The 14,033-nt window shown below is 41.1% G+C and overlaps 1 protein-coding gene across 3 annotated transcripts in view; it reads left to right on the top strand.

Annotated features, from left to right (window-relative positions):
- Positions 1-14,033, top strand: part of VWA5A (von Willebrand factor A domain containing 5A) — a 36,889-nt gene that overhangs the window by 20,790 nt on the left and 2,066 nt on the right. For all 3 annotated transcript variants that reach the window (XM_028125984.2, XM_028125983.2, XM_028125985.2), the window contains 2 exons: positions 1,112-1,249; positions 10,895-11,025. In XM_028125984.2, coding sequence (XP_027981785.1) covers positions 1,112-1,249; positions 10,895-11,025 — 269 coding nt within the window. The remainder of the gene's footprint in view (positions 1-1,111; positions 1,250-10,894; positions 11,026-14,033) is intronic.

Raw genomic sequence — 14,033 nt, 5'->3', positions numbered from 1 at the left:
ATACCCCATGTGATTCATTTCAGCGGGACTCAGCAGCTTTGGTGTAAGAACAAAGGGGGCAGAGTGTTGGCTCACACTGGGTTTTGCCAGATGGGTGTGATGAAAAGGAAATCAAATACTCGGAGAGACTGGTAAGAGAGTGGTGAAGTGTGGGACCTGGGATTGAAGCTAAATAGAAAAGAGACTAAAGACAGAAGGAAGTGGATCGTAGGGAAAAAGCAGAGGAGACAGACTGAGAGATCCAGATGAAGTCAAAGGCCAGGTAAAAGACAGATCTCTGAGTTAGAAGGCTGCAAAAATTGGAGACTGTATTTAAAAAGTAGGATTATTGTGTGTGTGTGTTCCTGTGTGTGTGTGTGTGTGTGTGTATTTTCCAATTTGTTTTTTACAGGTGGAACAGTTTTGCTGGATAATGAGATTCTGGCTTGGGAGGGAGTGACTGAAATAGAATGGAAGCTGAAGCCCTTTGATTTGAGGAAGTCAAGACGCTTTGAATGAGGGTGCTGGATGGGTTATCTACAAGGGTACCGAAATCTCTCCAGTTGATGGCAGGCCTTGCAATGAAGCGCAGGTCTAGAAACTAGCATTCTGATACTTTAGTGAATAATGGAAAGTGACAGAGAGGTTGGAGGTTGACAGCATTAAGGTATGAGGAAGGCAATCCAGATGAGGGTGGAGCAGTAATGAGCTGGATGCCACAATTGGGACTGAAGAGGTTGCCAATCCCACCTTCCAAACCTGGATACTTGGGCTATGTAGTACCTTGAGAGAGCACCCTGTGAGAGGGATAGAGGGAGAACAGTTTTTGGAAGAAAAAAATTAGTTTTTAAGTTAAGACAAGTAGTTGGAAAAAGCCTCCTGTAATGAAAGGAAAGATGCAGGAAAGATCATTGTCAGGTATCAAGGGTTCCAGAGGACACAGTAGGAAGGGCTCAGGTGGTGAGCATGTGTGTAGGAGGTGGGCTGATGGGAGAAGAAAAAAATGCTCAGTAAATATGGTGGCTGAGGCAGACATGGATAGGAGGGCAGGTGTCCCACATTCTCAGGGCCCTTTGCCCATAGCAGAGAGCAGAGGAGCCTCAGTCTTAACGTCTGTACTGGTGTTTTTCAGCTCTTCCAAATGCCAAGTCCTCCTACTTTTCCCCTGCATCTCAGCCCACACGGACCAGTCGTTATGAGGGTATGCCAGATCAGCGGGATGGTTGCAAACCCTGTAGGCCCATGGTTAGCAAGGACCTGTGCGCTCTAGGTAAGCATCTTTCCGGGGACTTTTTCTCACCCATGTTTGTCTCTCACCTGTGTAGAACTGGACAGACCCCATGCTCTTGGTCATAGACTAAAGAAGAAATGCATGTTTCTTCAAAAGGCCTCTCCTCAGATGGCAAGGGCTCATTCTCCCCCCAATAGGACCAACTTTGAAACTCATTGTACCGATGAGATGGGCCTCAGTTCTCTTCTCTGATCTGTGGGACTGAAGAACTAATCTTCCACGCTCTACTTCCTTTGGCTTTCTCTAGCTAGGAGGTAATCTGTTTGAAAAGTGTCAGGCAGAGGGTGAGATTTGTCCAGTCTCTATGTTTGCCGGGGTCAGCCTTAGATTAGTCTATGGTATAGGACCCTGAAACGTAGCCAGCAGAGTCTGGGTCAAGCCCTGGTTAAACGTTGCTATCTCAGCAGGCTGGGGGCCTCCCTCTGCGGAACTCTGCTGCCACCCTGTTTGGGCCACCTGCTGCACTGGTCAGCCTTTTACAAGTTGGGTTTGAAAACAGATCTTCCCGATGCTGGCTAATGACTTCTGTTCTGTCACCAAAGGGTATTCTTGGTCATTACCTTGTGTTCCAAACAGCTGGGCTTCTCATATACATGACAAATTGAGTCAAAGTACATTTGGCACCAAGAAGTACCTTTTCGACTAAAATGGGCTTAAAGGCAACTTCTTTCTAGTCTCCGATCTTTGTAGCAAGAGTTTGTGGTATACAGTTGTTTAATCGTTTAAACATCTTATTCGCCATTTACCCTCTACTTATTCATTCTCTTTAGGTTGCTAGTTAAAGAGAGGGCTTCAAGGTCTCAGGTGGAGTCAGATCTCTGTCTTCCCAATTACTGTGGGGTTTTAGGTAAATTAAGTCACTTTCCAGAGGCTTAGCTCCCTCAGCTGCACAACTACTCACCTTACAGGGTTATCATGAGAAAATTCTTAACGTTAGTCACAGAGTAGCTTCTCGCTTTTTGTTAGTTCCCTAGGCCTTCCCAACTTAGAATATTCCAGCTTCAACCTTTCTCTCTTACGAATCCTCTTACCGGAGTAGAGAGAAAAATTACCCAGGAGTGTTAACCTTCTGGTTCTTGTGAACTAATTAGCAACTGCTTCTTTTTTTTTTCCCCCTTTAAATTCTTTTATTGTTATGTTAATCACCATACATTACATCATTAGTTTTTGGTGTAGTGTTCCATGATTCATTGTTTGAGTATAACACCCAGTGCTCCATGCAGAACATGCCCTCTTTAATACCCACCACCAGGCTAACCCATCACCCCACCCCCTCCCCTCTAGAACCCTTAGTTTTTCAGAGTCCATAGTCTCTCATGGTTCATCTCCCCCTCCGATTTCCCCCCCTTCATTCTTCCCCTCCTGCTATCTTCTTCTTATTCTTTTTTTTTTAACATATAATGTATTATTTGTTTCAGAGGTACAGGTCTGTGATTCAACAGTCTTACACAATTCACAGCACTCACCATAGCACATACCCTCCCCAATATCTGTCACCCCGCCACCCCATCCCTCCCACCCCCCACCACTCCAGCAACCCTCAGTTTGTTTTCTGAGATTAAAGAATTCCTCATATCAGTGAGGTCATATGATACATGTCTTTCTCTGATTGACTTATTTCGCTCAGCATAATACCTTCCAGTTCCATCCACGTCATTGCAAATGGCAAGATTTCATTCCTTTTGATGGCTGCATAATATTCCATTTTATATATATATATATATATATATATATATATATATATATATATATATACCGCTTCTTCTTTATCCATTCATCTGTCGATGGACATCTTGGCTCTTTCCACAGTTTGGCTATTGTGGACATTGCTGCTGTAAGCATCGGGGTGCACATACCCCTTCGGATCCCTACATTTGTATCTTTGGGGTAAATACCCAGTAGTGCAATTGCTGGATCATATGGTAGCTTTATTTTCAATGTTTTGAGGAACCTCCTTACTGTCTTCCAGGGTGGCTGCACCAGCTTGCATTCCCACCAAGAGTGTAGGAGGGTTCCCCTTTCTCCACATCCCAGCCAACATCTGTCGTTTCCTGACTTGTTAATTTTAGCCATTCTGACTGGTGTGAGATAATATTTCATTGAGGTTTCGATTTGGATTTCCCTGATGCTGAGCAATGTTGAGCACTTCTTCATGTGTCTGTTGGCCATTTGGATGTCTTCTTTGGAAAAGTGTCTGTTCATGTCTTCTGCCATTTCTTGATTAGATCATTTGTTCTTTGGGTGTTGAGTTTAAGAAGTTCTTTATAGATTTTGGATACTAGCCCTTTATCTGATATGTCATTTGCAAATATCTTCTATTCTGTTGGTTGTCTTTCGGTTTTGTTGACTGTTTCTTTTGCTGTGCAAAAGCTTTTTATCTTGAAAAGGTCCCAATAGTTCATTTTTGCCCTTGCTTCCCTTGCCTTTGGCGATGTTTCTAGGAAGAAGTTGCTGCGGCTGAGGTCGAAGAAGTTGTTGCCTGTGTTCTCCTTTAGGATTTTGATGGACTCCTGTCTCACATTGAGGTCTTTCAACCATTTTGAGTCTATTTTTGTGTGTGGAATAAGGAAATGGTCCAGTTTCATGCTTCTGCATGTGGCTGTCCAATTTTCCCAACACCATTTGTTGAAGAGATGTCTTTTTTCCACTGGACATTCTTTCCTGCTTTGTTGAAGATTAGTTGACCATAGAGTTGAGGGTCCATTTCTGGGCTCTCGATTCTGTTCCATTGATCTATGTGTCTGTTTTTGTGCCAGTACCATACTGTCTTGAGGATGACAGCTTTGTAATAGAGCTGGAAGTCCGGAATTGTGATGCCGCCAGTTTTGCTTTTCTTTTTCGACATTCCTCTGGCTCTTCAGGGTCTTTTCTGATTCCATCCAAATTTTAGGATTATTTGTTCCATTTCTTTGAAAAAAGTAGATGGTATTTTGATAGGGATTGCATTGAATGTGTAGATTGCTCTAGGTAGCATTGACATCTTCACAATATTTGTTCTTCCAATCCATGAGCATGGAACGTTTTTCCATTTCTTTGTGTCTTCCTCAATTTCCTTCATGAGTCTTTTATAGTTTTCTGAGTACAGAACCTTTGCCTCTTTGGTTAGATTTATTCCTAGATATCTTATGGTTTTGGGTGCAATTGTAAATGGGATCAACTCCTTAATTTCTCTCTCTTCTGTCTTGTTGGTGTATAGGAATGCCACTGATTTCTGTGCACTGATTTTATACCCTGCCACTTTATTGAATTCCTGTATGAGTTCTAGCAGTTGTGGGGTGGAGTCTTTTGGGTTTTCCACATAAAGTATCATATCATCTGCAAAGAGTGAGAGTTTGACTTCCTCTTTGCCGATTTGGATGCCTTTGATTTCTTTTTGTTGTCTGATTGCTGTGGCTAGGACTTCTAAAACTATGTTGAATAGCAGTGGTGATAGTGGACATCCCTGTCGTGTTCCTGACCTCAGGGGGAAAGCTCTCAGTTTTTCCCCATTGAGAATGATATTCGCTGTAGGTTTTTCATAGATGGCTTTTATGATATTGAGGTAGGTACCCTCTATGCGTATACTCTGGAGAGTTTTGATCAAGAAAGGATGTTGTACTTTGTCAAATGCTTTTTCTGCATCTCTTGAGAGGATCATATGGTTCTTGTTCTTTCTTTTTTTAATGTATTGTATCACATTGAGTGATTTGCAGATGTTGAACCAACCTTGCAGCCCAGGGATAAATCCCACTTGGTCGTGGTGAATAATCCTTTTAATGTACTGTTGGATCCTATTGGCTAGTATTTTGGTGAGAATTTTTGGATCCATGTTCATCAAGCATATTGGTCTGCATTTCTCCTTTTTGATGGGGTCTTTGTCTGGTTCGGGGATCAAGGTAATGGTGGCCTCATAAAACGAGATTGGAAGTTTTCCTTCCATTTCTATTTTTTTGGAACAGTTTCAGAAGAATAGGTATAAATTCTTCTTTAAATGTTTGGTATATTTCCCCTGGGAAGCCATCTGGCCCTGGGCTTTTGTTTGTTGGGAGAATTTTGATGACTGCTTCAATTTCCTTAGTGGCTATAGGTCTGTTCAGGTTTTCTATTTCTTCCAGATTCAGTTTTGGTAGTTGATACATCTCTAGAAATTCATCCATTTCTTCCAGGTTATCTAATTTGCTGACATGTAGTTGCTCATAATATGTTCTTATAATTGTTTGTATTTCTTTGGTGTTGGTTGTGATCTCTCCTCTTTCATTCATGATTTTGTTGATTTGGGTCCTTTCTCTTTTCTTTTGGATAAGTCTGGCCAGGGCTTTATCAATCTTGTTAATTCTTTCAAAGAAGCAACTCCTAGTTTCATTGATCTGTTCTACTTTTCCTTTGGTTTCCATTTCATTGATTTCTGCTCTGATCTTCATTATTTCTCTTCTCCTGCTGGGTTTAGGCTTTATTTGCTGCTTTTTCTCCAGCTGCTTTAGGTGTAGGGTTAGGTTGTGTATTTGAGACCTTTCTTGTTTCTTGAGAAAGGCTTGTATTGCTATATACTTTCCTCTTAGGACTGCCTTTGCTGCATCCCAAAGATATTGAAGAGTTGTGTTTTCATTTTCATTGGTTTCCATGACTTTTTTTTATTCTTTAATTTCCTGGTTGACCCATTCATTCTTTAGTAGGATGCTCTTTAGCCTCCATGTATTTGAGTTCTTTCTGACTTTCCTCTTGTGATTGAGTTCTAGTTTCAAAGCATTGTGGTCTGAAAATATGCAGGGAATGATCCCAATCTTTTGGTACCGGTTGAGACCTGATTTGTGACCTAGGATGTGATCTATCCTGGAGAATGTTCCATGGGCACTAGAGAAGAATGTGTATTCTGTTGCTTTGGGATGGAATGTTCTGAATATATCTATGAAGTCCATTTCGTCCAGTGTGTCATTTAAAGTCTTTATTTCTTTGTTGATCTTTTGCTTAGATGATCTGTCCATTTCAGTGAATGGGGTGTTAAAGCCCCCCACTATTACTGTCTTATTGTCAATGTGTTTCTTTGCTTTTGTTATTAATTGGTTTATATAATTGACTGCTCCCATGTGAGGGGCATAGATATTTACAATTGTTAGATCTTCTTGTTGGATAGACCTTTTAAGTGGGAGATTGTGTCCTTCCTCATCTCTTATTACAGGATTTGGTTTAAAATCTAATTTGTCTGATATAAGGATTGCCACCCCAGCTTTCTTTTGGTGTCCATTAGCATGGTAAATGGTTTTCCACCCCCTCACTTTCAATCTGGAGGTGTCTTTGGGTCTAAAATGAGTCTCTTGCAGACAGCATATCGATGGGTCTTGTCTTTTAATCCAATCTGATAGCCTGTGTCTTTCGATTGGGGCATTGAACCCATTTACCTTCAGGGTAACTATTGAAAGGTATGAATTTAGTGCCATTGTATTGCCTGTAAGGTGACTGTGACTGTATATTGTCTGTGTTCCTTTCTGGTCTGTGCTGCTTTTAGGCTCTCTCTTTGCCTAGAGGACCTCTTTCAATATTTCTTGGAGGGCTGGTTTCATGTTTGCAAATTCCTTTAGTTTTTGTTTGTCCTGGAGGGTTTTTATCTCTCCTCCTATTTTCAATGACAGCCTAGCTGGATATAATATTCTTGGCTGCATATTTTTCTCAGTAGTGCTCTGAATATATCATGCCAGTGTTTTCTGGCCTGTCAGGTCTCTGTGGATAGGTCTGTTGCCAATCTTGTTTCCACCATTGTAGCTTACAGATCTCTTCTCCCGAGCTGCTTTCAGGATTTTCTCTTTGTCTCTGAGACTCGTAAGTTTTACTATTAGATGTCGGGGTGTTGACCTATTTTTATTGATTTTGGGAGGGGTTCTCTGTGCCTCCTGGATTTTGATGCCTGTTTCCTTCCCCACATTAGGGAAGTTCTCTGCTATTATTTGCTCCAATATACCTTCTGCCCCTCTCTCTCTTCCTCTTCTGGGATTCCAATTATTCTAATGTTGTTTCATCTTACGGTATCACTTATCTCTGGAATTCTGCCCTCGTGATCCAGTAGTTGTTTATGTCTCTTTTTCTCAGCTTCTTTATTTTCTATCATTTGATCTTCTATATCACTAATTCTCTCTTCTGCCTCATTTATTCTAGCACTTAGAGCCTCCATTTTTTATTGCACCTCATTAATAGCCTTTTTGATTTCGACTTGGTTAGATTTTAGTTCTTTTATTTCTCCAGAAAGGATTTCTCTCATAACTTTCATGCTTTTTTCATGCTCAGCTAGTATCTTTAAAATCATCATTCTGAACTCTAGTTCCGACATCTTACTAATGTCCATATTGATTAGGTCCCTGGAAGTCGGTACTGCCTCTTGTTCTTTTTGTTGAGGTGATTTTTTTCCTCCTTCATTTTGTCCAGAGGAGAATAGTAGAATGAGAGAACAAAATACTAACAGGGTAACAACGTCCCCAGAATATATACTCTATAAACAAATCAGAAAAGACCTGAAACCGGGGGAAAGAAAGGGAAAGAAGAAAAAAGAAAAGAAAAAGATAAAAACAAACAAAAATAAAACAAAACAAAACAAAAAACAGAATATGATCAAATATGATCAGGCTGGTGCATAGATCAGTGCCATACACTAGATTTTGGGCTTATTTTGGTCTGTTAGAATAAAGTGCCTCCCAAAATTTTACAGAAAAAAAACATATATGTACAAAAATAAGGGTTAATATGATGAAGGGTTGGACTATGACTGTAAAGATGAAAATTATAAAAGATTTTATAAAAGGAATTGATAAGATAAGAAGTTGATTGAAAAAAGAAAGAAGAGGATTTAAAAAGAAAAAAAAAGGGAGAGAATGTGATCAGGCGGGAGAGTAGAACAAAGCCATACACTAGAGATTTAGGGTATATTTTGATCTGTTAGAAGAAACTGTATCCCAAAAATTTTAGAGAGAACAACTTATATGTATATTTACCAAAAATAAGGGTAACTACTATGAAGGGATAGAATATGATCTAAAAAAGATAAATAAAAAAGACTTTTTAAAAAAGGGATTGATAAGATATTGGTTAAAAAAGGGAAAAAACAATTAAAAAAAAGACAGTTAAAAAAATTAACATTGAAAGACTAAAGAATCATGGAAAAAAAGCCATGAATTCTATGTGCAGTATTCCCCTAGCGCTCGAGTTCTCCCGTTCTCCTTGATCGGTAAACTTGGTCTTGGCTTGCTGGCTGTTCTCGCTGATCTTCTGGGGGAGGGGCCTGTTGCCGTGGTTCCCAAATGTCTTTGCTGGAGGTGGAATTGCCCTGCCCTTGTGAGTCCGGGCTAAGTAATCTGCTCCAGTTTGCTCTCGGGAGCTTTTGTTCCCTGCAAGCTCTGGTACAGCTTTGGAGGAGAGAGTGAAAATGGTGGCCTCCCAATCTCCATCCCGGAGGAGCTGAGAACTCGGGGCCCCGCTCCTCAGTGCGCCCCCAGAGAAAAGCAGTCAATCACTCCCATCTCCCTGGTCTCCGGCTGCATTCCGTGCTCACCCGGCCTGTGACCTAGCGTTTCTCTCTCTGGCACCCGACCCCGTGTGGAGTCTCCAAACCCAGCAGATCCCTGCCGTGCACTCCTGCTCTGCTCCTCCCAGGGGAGGAAGGGGAGTGTCCCCAGATCTGCCTCTTGTTGGGTCCCTGCTGGAGGAGCAGTGGCCCAACTGTGTCGCTGATCATGGTTTATGGCCACCCCGAGCTGAGAGCCCATGCCTCGGCTCCATCTCTGCAGCCGGCTTCCCCGCTTCGATACCTGGGAGCTCTGCCGCACTCAGGCACCCCCGGTCTTTCTGTGACCCCGAGGGTCCTGAGACCACACTGTCCTGGGAGGGTTCCATCCCCCCCACTTAGCCACTGGAGTGACGTCCCTCAGCGGAGCCGGCTTCTAAAAGTTCTGATTTTGTGCTCCGCGGCTCTAGCACTTGCCAGAAGTGGCTGACAGAGACCCCCTCCCCCGCCATCTATCCTCCCGAATATCGCCTCGGATTCACTTCTCCGCACGTCCTACCTTCCAGTAAGTGGTCGCTTTACTGTTCAGAGTTGTTGCTATTCTTTTCTTCGATCTCCTGTTGAGTTTGTAGGTGTTCAGAATGTTTTGATCCCTATTCAGCTGAATTCCTGGGACCAGACGAAATCCAGGTCTACTCCTCCGCAGTCTTGCTCCATCCCCTAGCAACTACTTCTTATAGGGAGCCAACAAAGGGTCTTGTAGGTACTTTGCATTCTTCCTCATGCTTTAGGCATTATTGGCTCCAATTTACAGAGAAAGCCGAGATTCCTTTTGGTTATATAACTATTGTGTTTTCAGAGTTAGCCAAAGTGAGATTCAGACGTAGATTGTTGAAATTCAGGGCCTTAGACTTTTTTTCCCATTAGAGGAGAATTGTTTTTCTAGTTATGTTTTTTTTGAGTGCTAATTTCTACGTTGCTCTAAGTACATCATCCTATATGATGGAGGGCCAGATGTGAGATACTTTCTGTGTGGTCTTTAAGTACTTGTCAAGCCACTGGGATTAGATACTAGACTACTCTCTGAGGTACATTGCCAAGTGTCTCCTTTACATGTGCTTTCTTTTGAAATTTTTTAGAGTTAAAATTCAAGCTGTATTGGTCTAGAATTCTTTAATATATGTCAAGTTTTCAGGCCCATTAAATAGGAATAAAACTTTAAGCAGCATTATCATTTTTTATTGCTAAATTTTTTTCTCTTTTTTTATTATGTTATGTTAATCACCATACATTGCATCATTAGTTTTTGATGTGGTGTTCCATGATTCATTGTTTGTGCATAACACCCAGTGCTCCACGCAGAACGTGCCCTCTTTAATACCCATCACCAGGCTAACCCATCCCCCCACCCCCGTCCCCTCTAGAACCCTCAGTTTGTTTTTCAGAGTCCATCGTCTCTCATGGTTCGTCTCCCCCTCTGACTTACTCTCCTTCATTCTTCCCTCCTGCTATCTTCTTTTTTTTTTTTAACATATAATGTATTATTTGTTTCAGAGGTACAGGTCTGTGATTCAACAGTCTTACACAATTCACAGCGCTCACCATAGCACATACCCTCCCCAATGTCTATCCCCCGGCCACCCCATCCCTCCCACCCCCCACCACTCCAGCAACCCTCAGTTTGTTTCCTGAGATTAAGAATTCCTCGTATCAGTGAGGTCATATGATACATGTCTTTCTCTGACTGACTTATTTCACTCAGCATAACACCCTGCAGTTCCATCCACGTCATTGCAAATGGCAAGATCTCATTCCTTTTGATGGCTGCATAATATTCCATTGTGTATATATACCACATCTTCTTTATCCATTCATCTGTCGATGGACATCTGGGCTCTTTCCACAGTTTGGCTATCGTGGACATTGCTTCTTACTGCTAAATTTTTAAGTGCAGCTCCCCTAGAGTTAGTGTTCCACTCAGGTGGCCTACATTGTCACAGAGAAAACAGAGGAAGGACTAAGCAGGCGTCATGGTAGGATCTGCTTCACTCTGCACTCTTGCGATAGCCTGTCTGTGAAGTCAGATCTGTGTTTCTCAGGTATGCTAAGGGGTCAGTAGCTCCATAATTTCTCATCCTCTCTTTCTTTCTTCGCCAAAGTCTTTGGAGATAATCATCTTGTGCAGCTGATTTCCCTCCAGAATGCAGATGGTTCCTGGTATCTGGATGAAAATCTGGCTGGGATCCTAGGTAAAAGTTTGGAAGACTTACTGGCTGCAGTCCCTGTCAAGGTAAGAGTCAGAGAAGAAAAAAGGAGGCTGCATGTTTTTGAGGGGTTGGGGTCAGTAATGAGATATGGGTGAATCATTATTTATCTGAGAAAGGAGAATAGAGGAGGCCATAAGCTAAATTAATTTCTAATAAACGGAGGTTGAAGGTTTTTCTTGGTATGTTAGAGCAGGAAGAACAAGGAACTAATAACCTAGTTGGTGGGAGTTGATGGATGACAAAGGGAAAGCAAGCATCCTCTCTCACTTTATATTCCCTGCCCATCATCTAATATTTTTTGAGCAATTACTCTATGCCAAACACTGTGCTAAGCACTTAACATCTACTTATTTATTCATCACCATAATTAAGTAAGGTAAACCCTATTCATGTTGTTGTTTATAGAGAACTATAATAATGTGTCTGAGGTTAGCCAGCCAATCTGTGGCAGAGCTGGATTAAATTCTAGAACTGTCTTCAGGACCCACATTGCTTCTCTTCAAAACAAAGGATGTGGTCCACAAATTAGCAAAATTTCACTGAAGTCAGGTTAGGGGAAGTATTAATAAGGATGACCTAGTTATTTCGAATGTGTTTGAGTACACTGACAAGGACAGATTACATTCCACAATCTCAAGGCAACTAACCAAATCTTCTAATTGAGAAATTGTTAAATAAGGACAAAATGCCAAAAACCTGAAAGATGGGTGCCATTCTGAATTTTCAAAATGTGAAAGGTTAGTTAAATAAACCTCAGAGACCCTGTAACTGCATCATCCACTACAGTATCCACTAGTCATGTGGCTCTTGAGCACTTGAAATATGGCTAATGCAAATGAGAAGCCAAATTCTTAAGTGAATTAAAATGTGCTATAATTGTGAAACACATGCTGATTTCACTTGTGTGAAAACTTAATGTAAAAAAAAAAGGAATGTAAATATTCTCAATAATTATTTTTGTATTGATTACATGTTAAAATGATATTTTGAATATATTAGGTTAAGTACAACATATTAGTAAAATAATTGTAACTGTTTATTTTTATATTTTTACATGTGGCTACTAGGACATTTAAGATTATATGTGTGTTTAGCATTATATATCTGTTGAAAAATACTATTCTAGAACAAATAATTAAAAGGATAATTTATCAACAAGTGGAAGAAGATACAAGAATCATGACATTCTAACTTGGTTTCATTGGGAAACCAATGACAGGTCAGATTAACATTTCCTTCTTTGATAATGGTAAAAGGGCCAATAAATCCAGGGAGTCAGGAACCCTGGTGTACCTGAATTTCAGTAAGGAATTTGAATTTTTTAGATGATGAGTGTAGGGACTGAGAACACATTCATTTAAAATTCATTTCACTGAAACTTAAAACAGATTCTTAGAGCCACCTGGCTCTGAATTCTCTGGAGGTTTATATTTTCAATGAAGATTCAGATCCCATGCTTTCCTGTTTGTAAATTTGCCAAAACTGGGAGATGGAGTATTGAGAAAATGGAGATCCCAAAAGACCTTGAACAATGAAAGACTTGCAATATTTTGTGAAAAAAATATACAACTTAATAGGAATCAAAATACTGTTTTTGGTTCTAAATCCTCAACTATATAAGTAGAGATTAGAAGCAAAATGACTTAAGAACTGTTGCACATGGAGATTTGAGGTAACCGCCAACTTCAGGGGTACCAGTAGATGTGATACATGATCAGTGGAAGGCAACAGGTTGTCAGAAGAGCTGTGCATGTTACATATTTTGGACTGTGGTCATAGAAATTCATTAGTACACTGACCTCCAGATATGACTATTTAAGGAGATATATATATTTTTTTAACATGTAATGTATTATTTGTTTCAGAGGTACAGGTCTGTGATTCAACAGTCTTGCACAATTCACAGCGCTCACCATAGCACATACCCTCCCCAGTTTCTATCACCCAGACACCCCACCCCTCCCACCCCCTTCCCCTTCAGCAACCCTCAGTTTGTTTCCTGAGATTAAGAATTCCTCATATCAGTGAGGTCATATGATACATGTCTTTCTCTGATTGACTTATTTCGCTCAGCCTAACACTCTTTAAGGAGATATATTTTAAAAACCACTCTGATGTTTGTTTCTAGACTAGATTAAGCATGGGGATTCTTACTGCTTTGACATGAACAGTCCTCTTAAAGAAAAATTAAAGGAATTGGGAATTTTTAAAAAGATTTATTTATTTATTTATTTATTTATTTATTTATTTATTTGGGGGGGAGAGAGAGAGAGAGAGCGCACACGTGCTTGCGTGCCCTAGCTCAAGCTGGGGGTGGGATGGGGCAGAGGGAGAGGGAGAAGCAGACACCTTGCTGAGCAGGGAGCCCGAAGTGGGGCTCGATCCCAGTACCCTGCGATCATGACCTGAGCCAGAGGCAGATGCTTAATCTACTGAGCCAGCCAGGTGCCCTGGGAATTGAGATTTTTTTTTTTTGAAGATTTTATTTATTTATTTGACAGAGAGAGACAGCGAGAGAGGGAACACAAGCAGGGGGAGTGGGAGAGGGAGAAGCAGGCTTCCCGGCTGAGCAGGGAGCCCGATGTGGGGCTCTGTCCGAGGACCCTGGGATCATGACCTGGGCCGAAGGCAGATGCTTAACCAACTGAGCCACCAGGCATCCCAGGAATTGAGAATTTTGATTGAAACAGGATTCCTCAGAGAAGACTTGATAGCTGTTTCCAAAGTTTAAAGGTCGTGATATAAAAGAGCAATTTCTCTTGATCTGTTGACTCTAAAAACTAAAGTTGGGACCATAGGTGAAAACTCACGGGAGACCGTTTTCCGTTCTGTGGCAGAGACTCTCTCTTAAGTGACATGAGCAGGAGGACTCGAATCAGAATATTGGGCCTCCAGTCCCAACTGTGTCATTTGTTAGAAGGCTAACTTTGGGCAAATCATTTCACTTTCGTGTGAATCAGTTTTCTCTCTTAAAAATGTCATTATTGATAATTCCTCTTGTTTTGTTTGGCAAAGATTCAAATGAAAATAC

Source organism: Eumetopias jubatus, unplaced genomic scaffold (genome assembly GCF_037043125.1).
Source record: "Eumetopias jubatus isolate StellerSeaLion01/CBP00866 unplaced genomic scaffold, mEumJub1_p1.0 scaffold_13, whole genome shotgun sequence".
NCBI classification, from domain to species: Eukaryota; Metazoa; Chordata; class Mammalia; order Carnivora; family Otariidae; genus Eumetopias; species Eumetopias jubatus.
The sequence above is the reverse complement of the archived record's forward strand: the minus strand, read 5'-3'. Positions and strand labels throughout refer to the sequence as shown.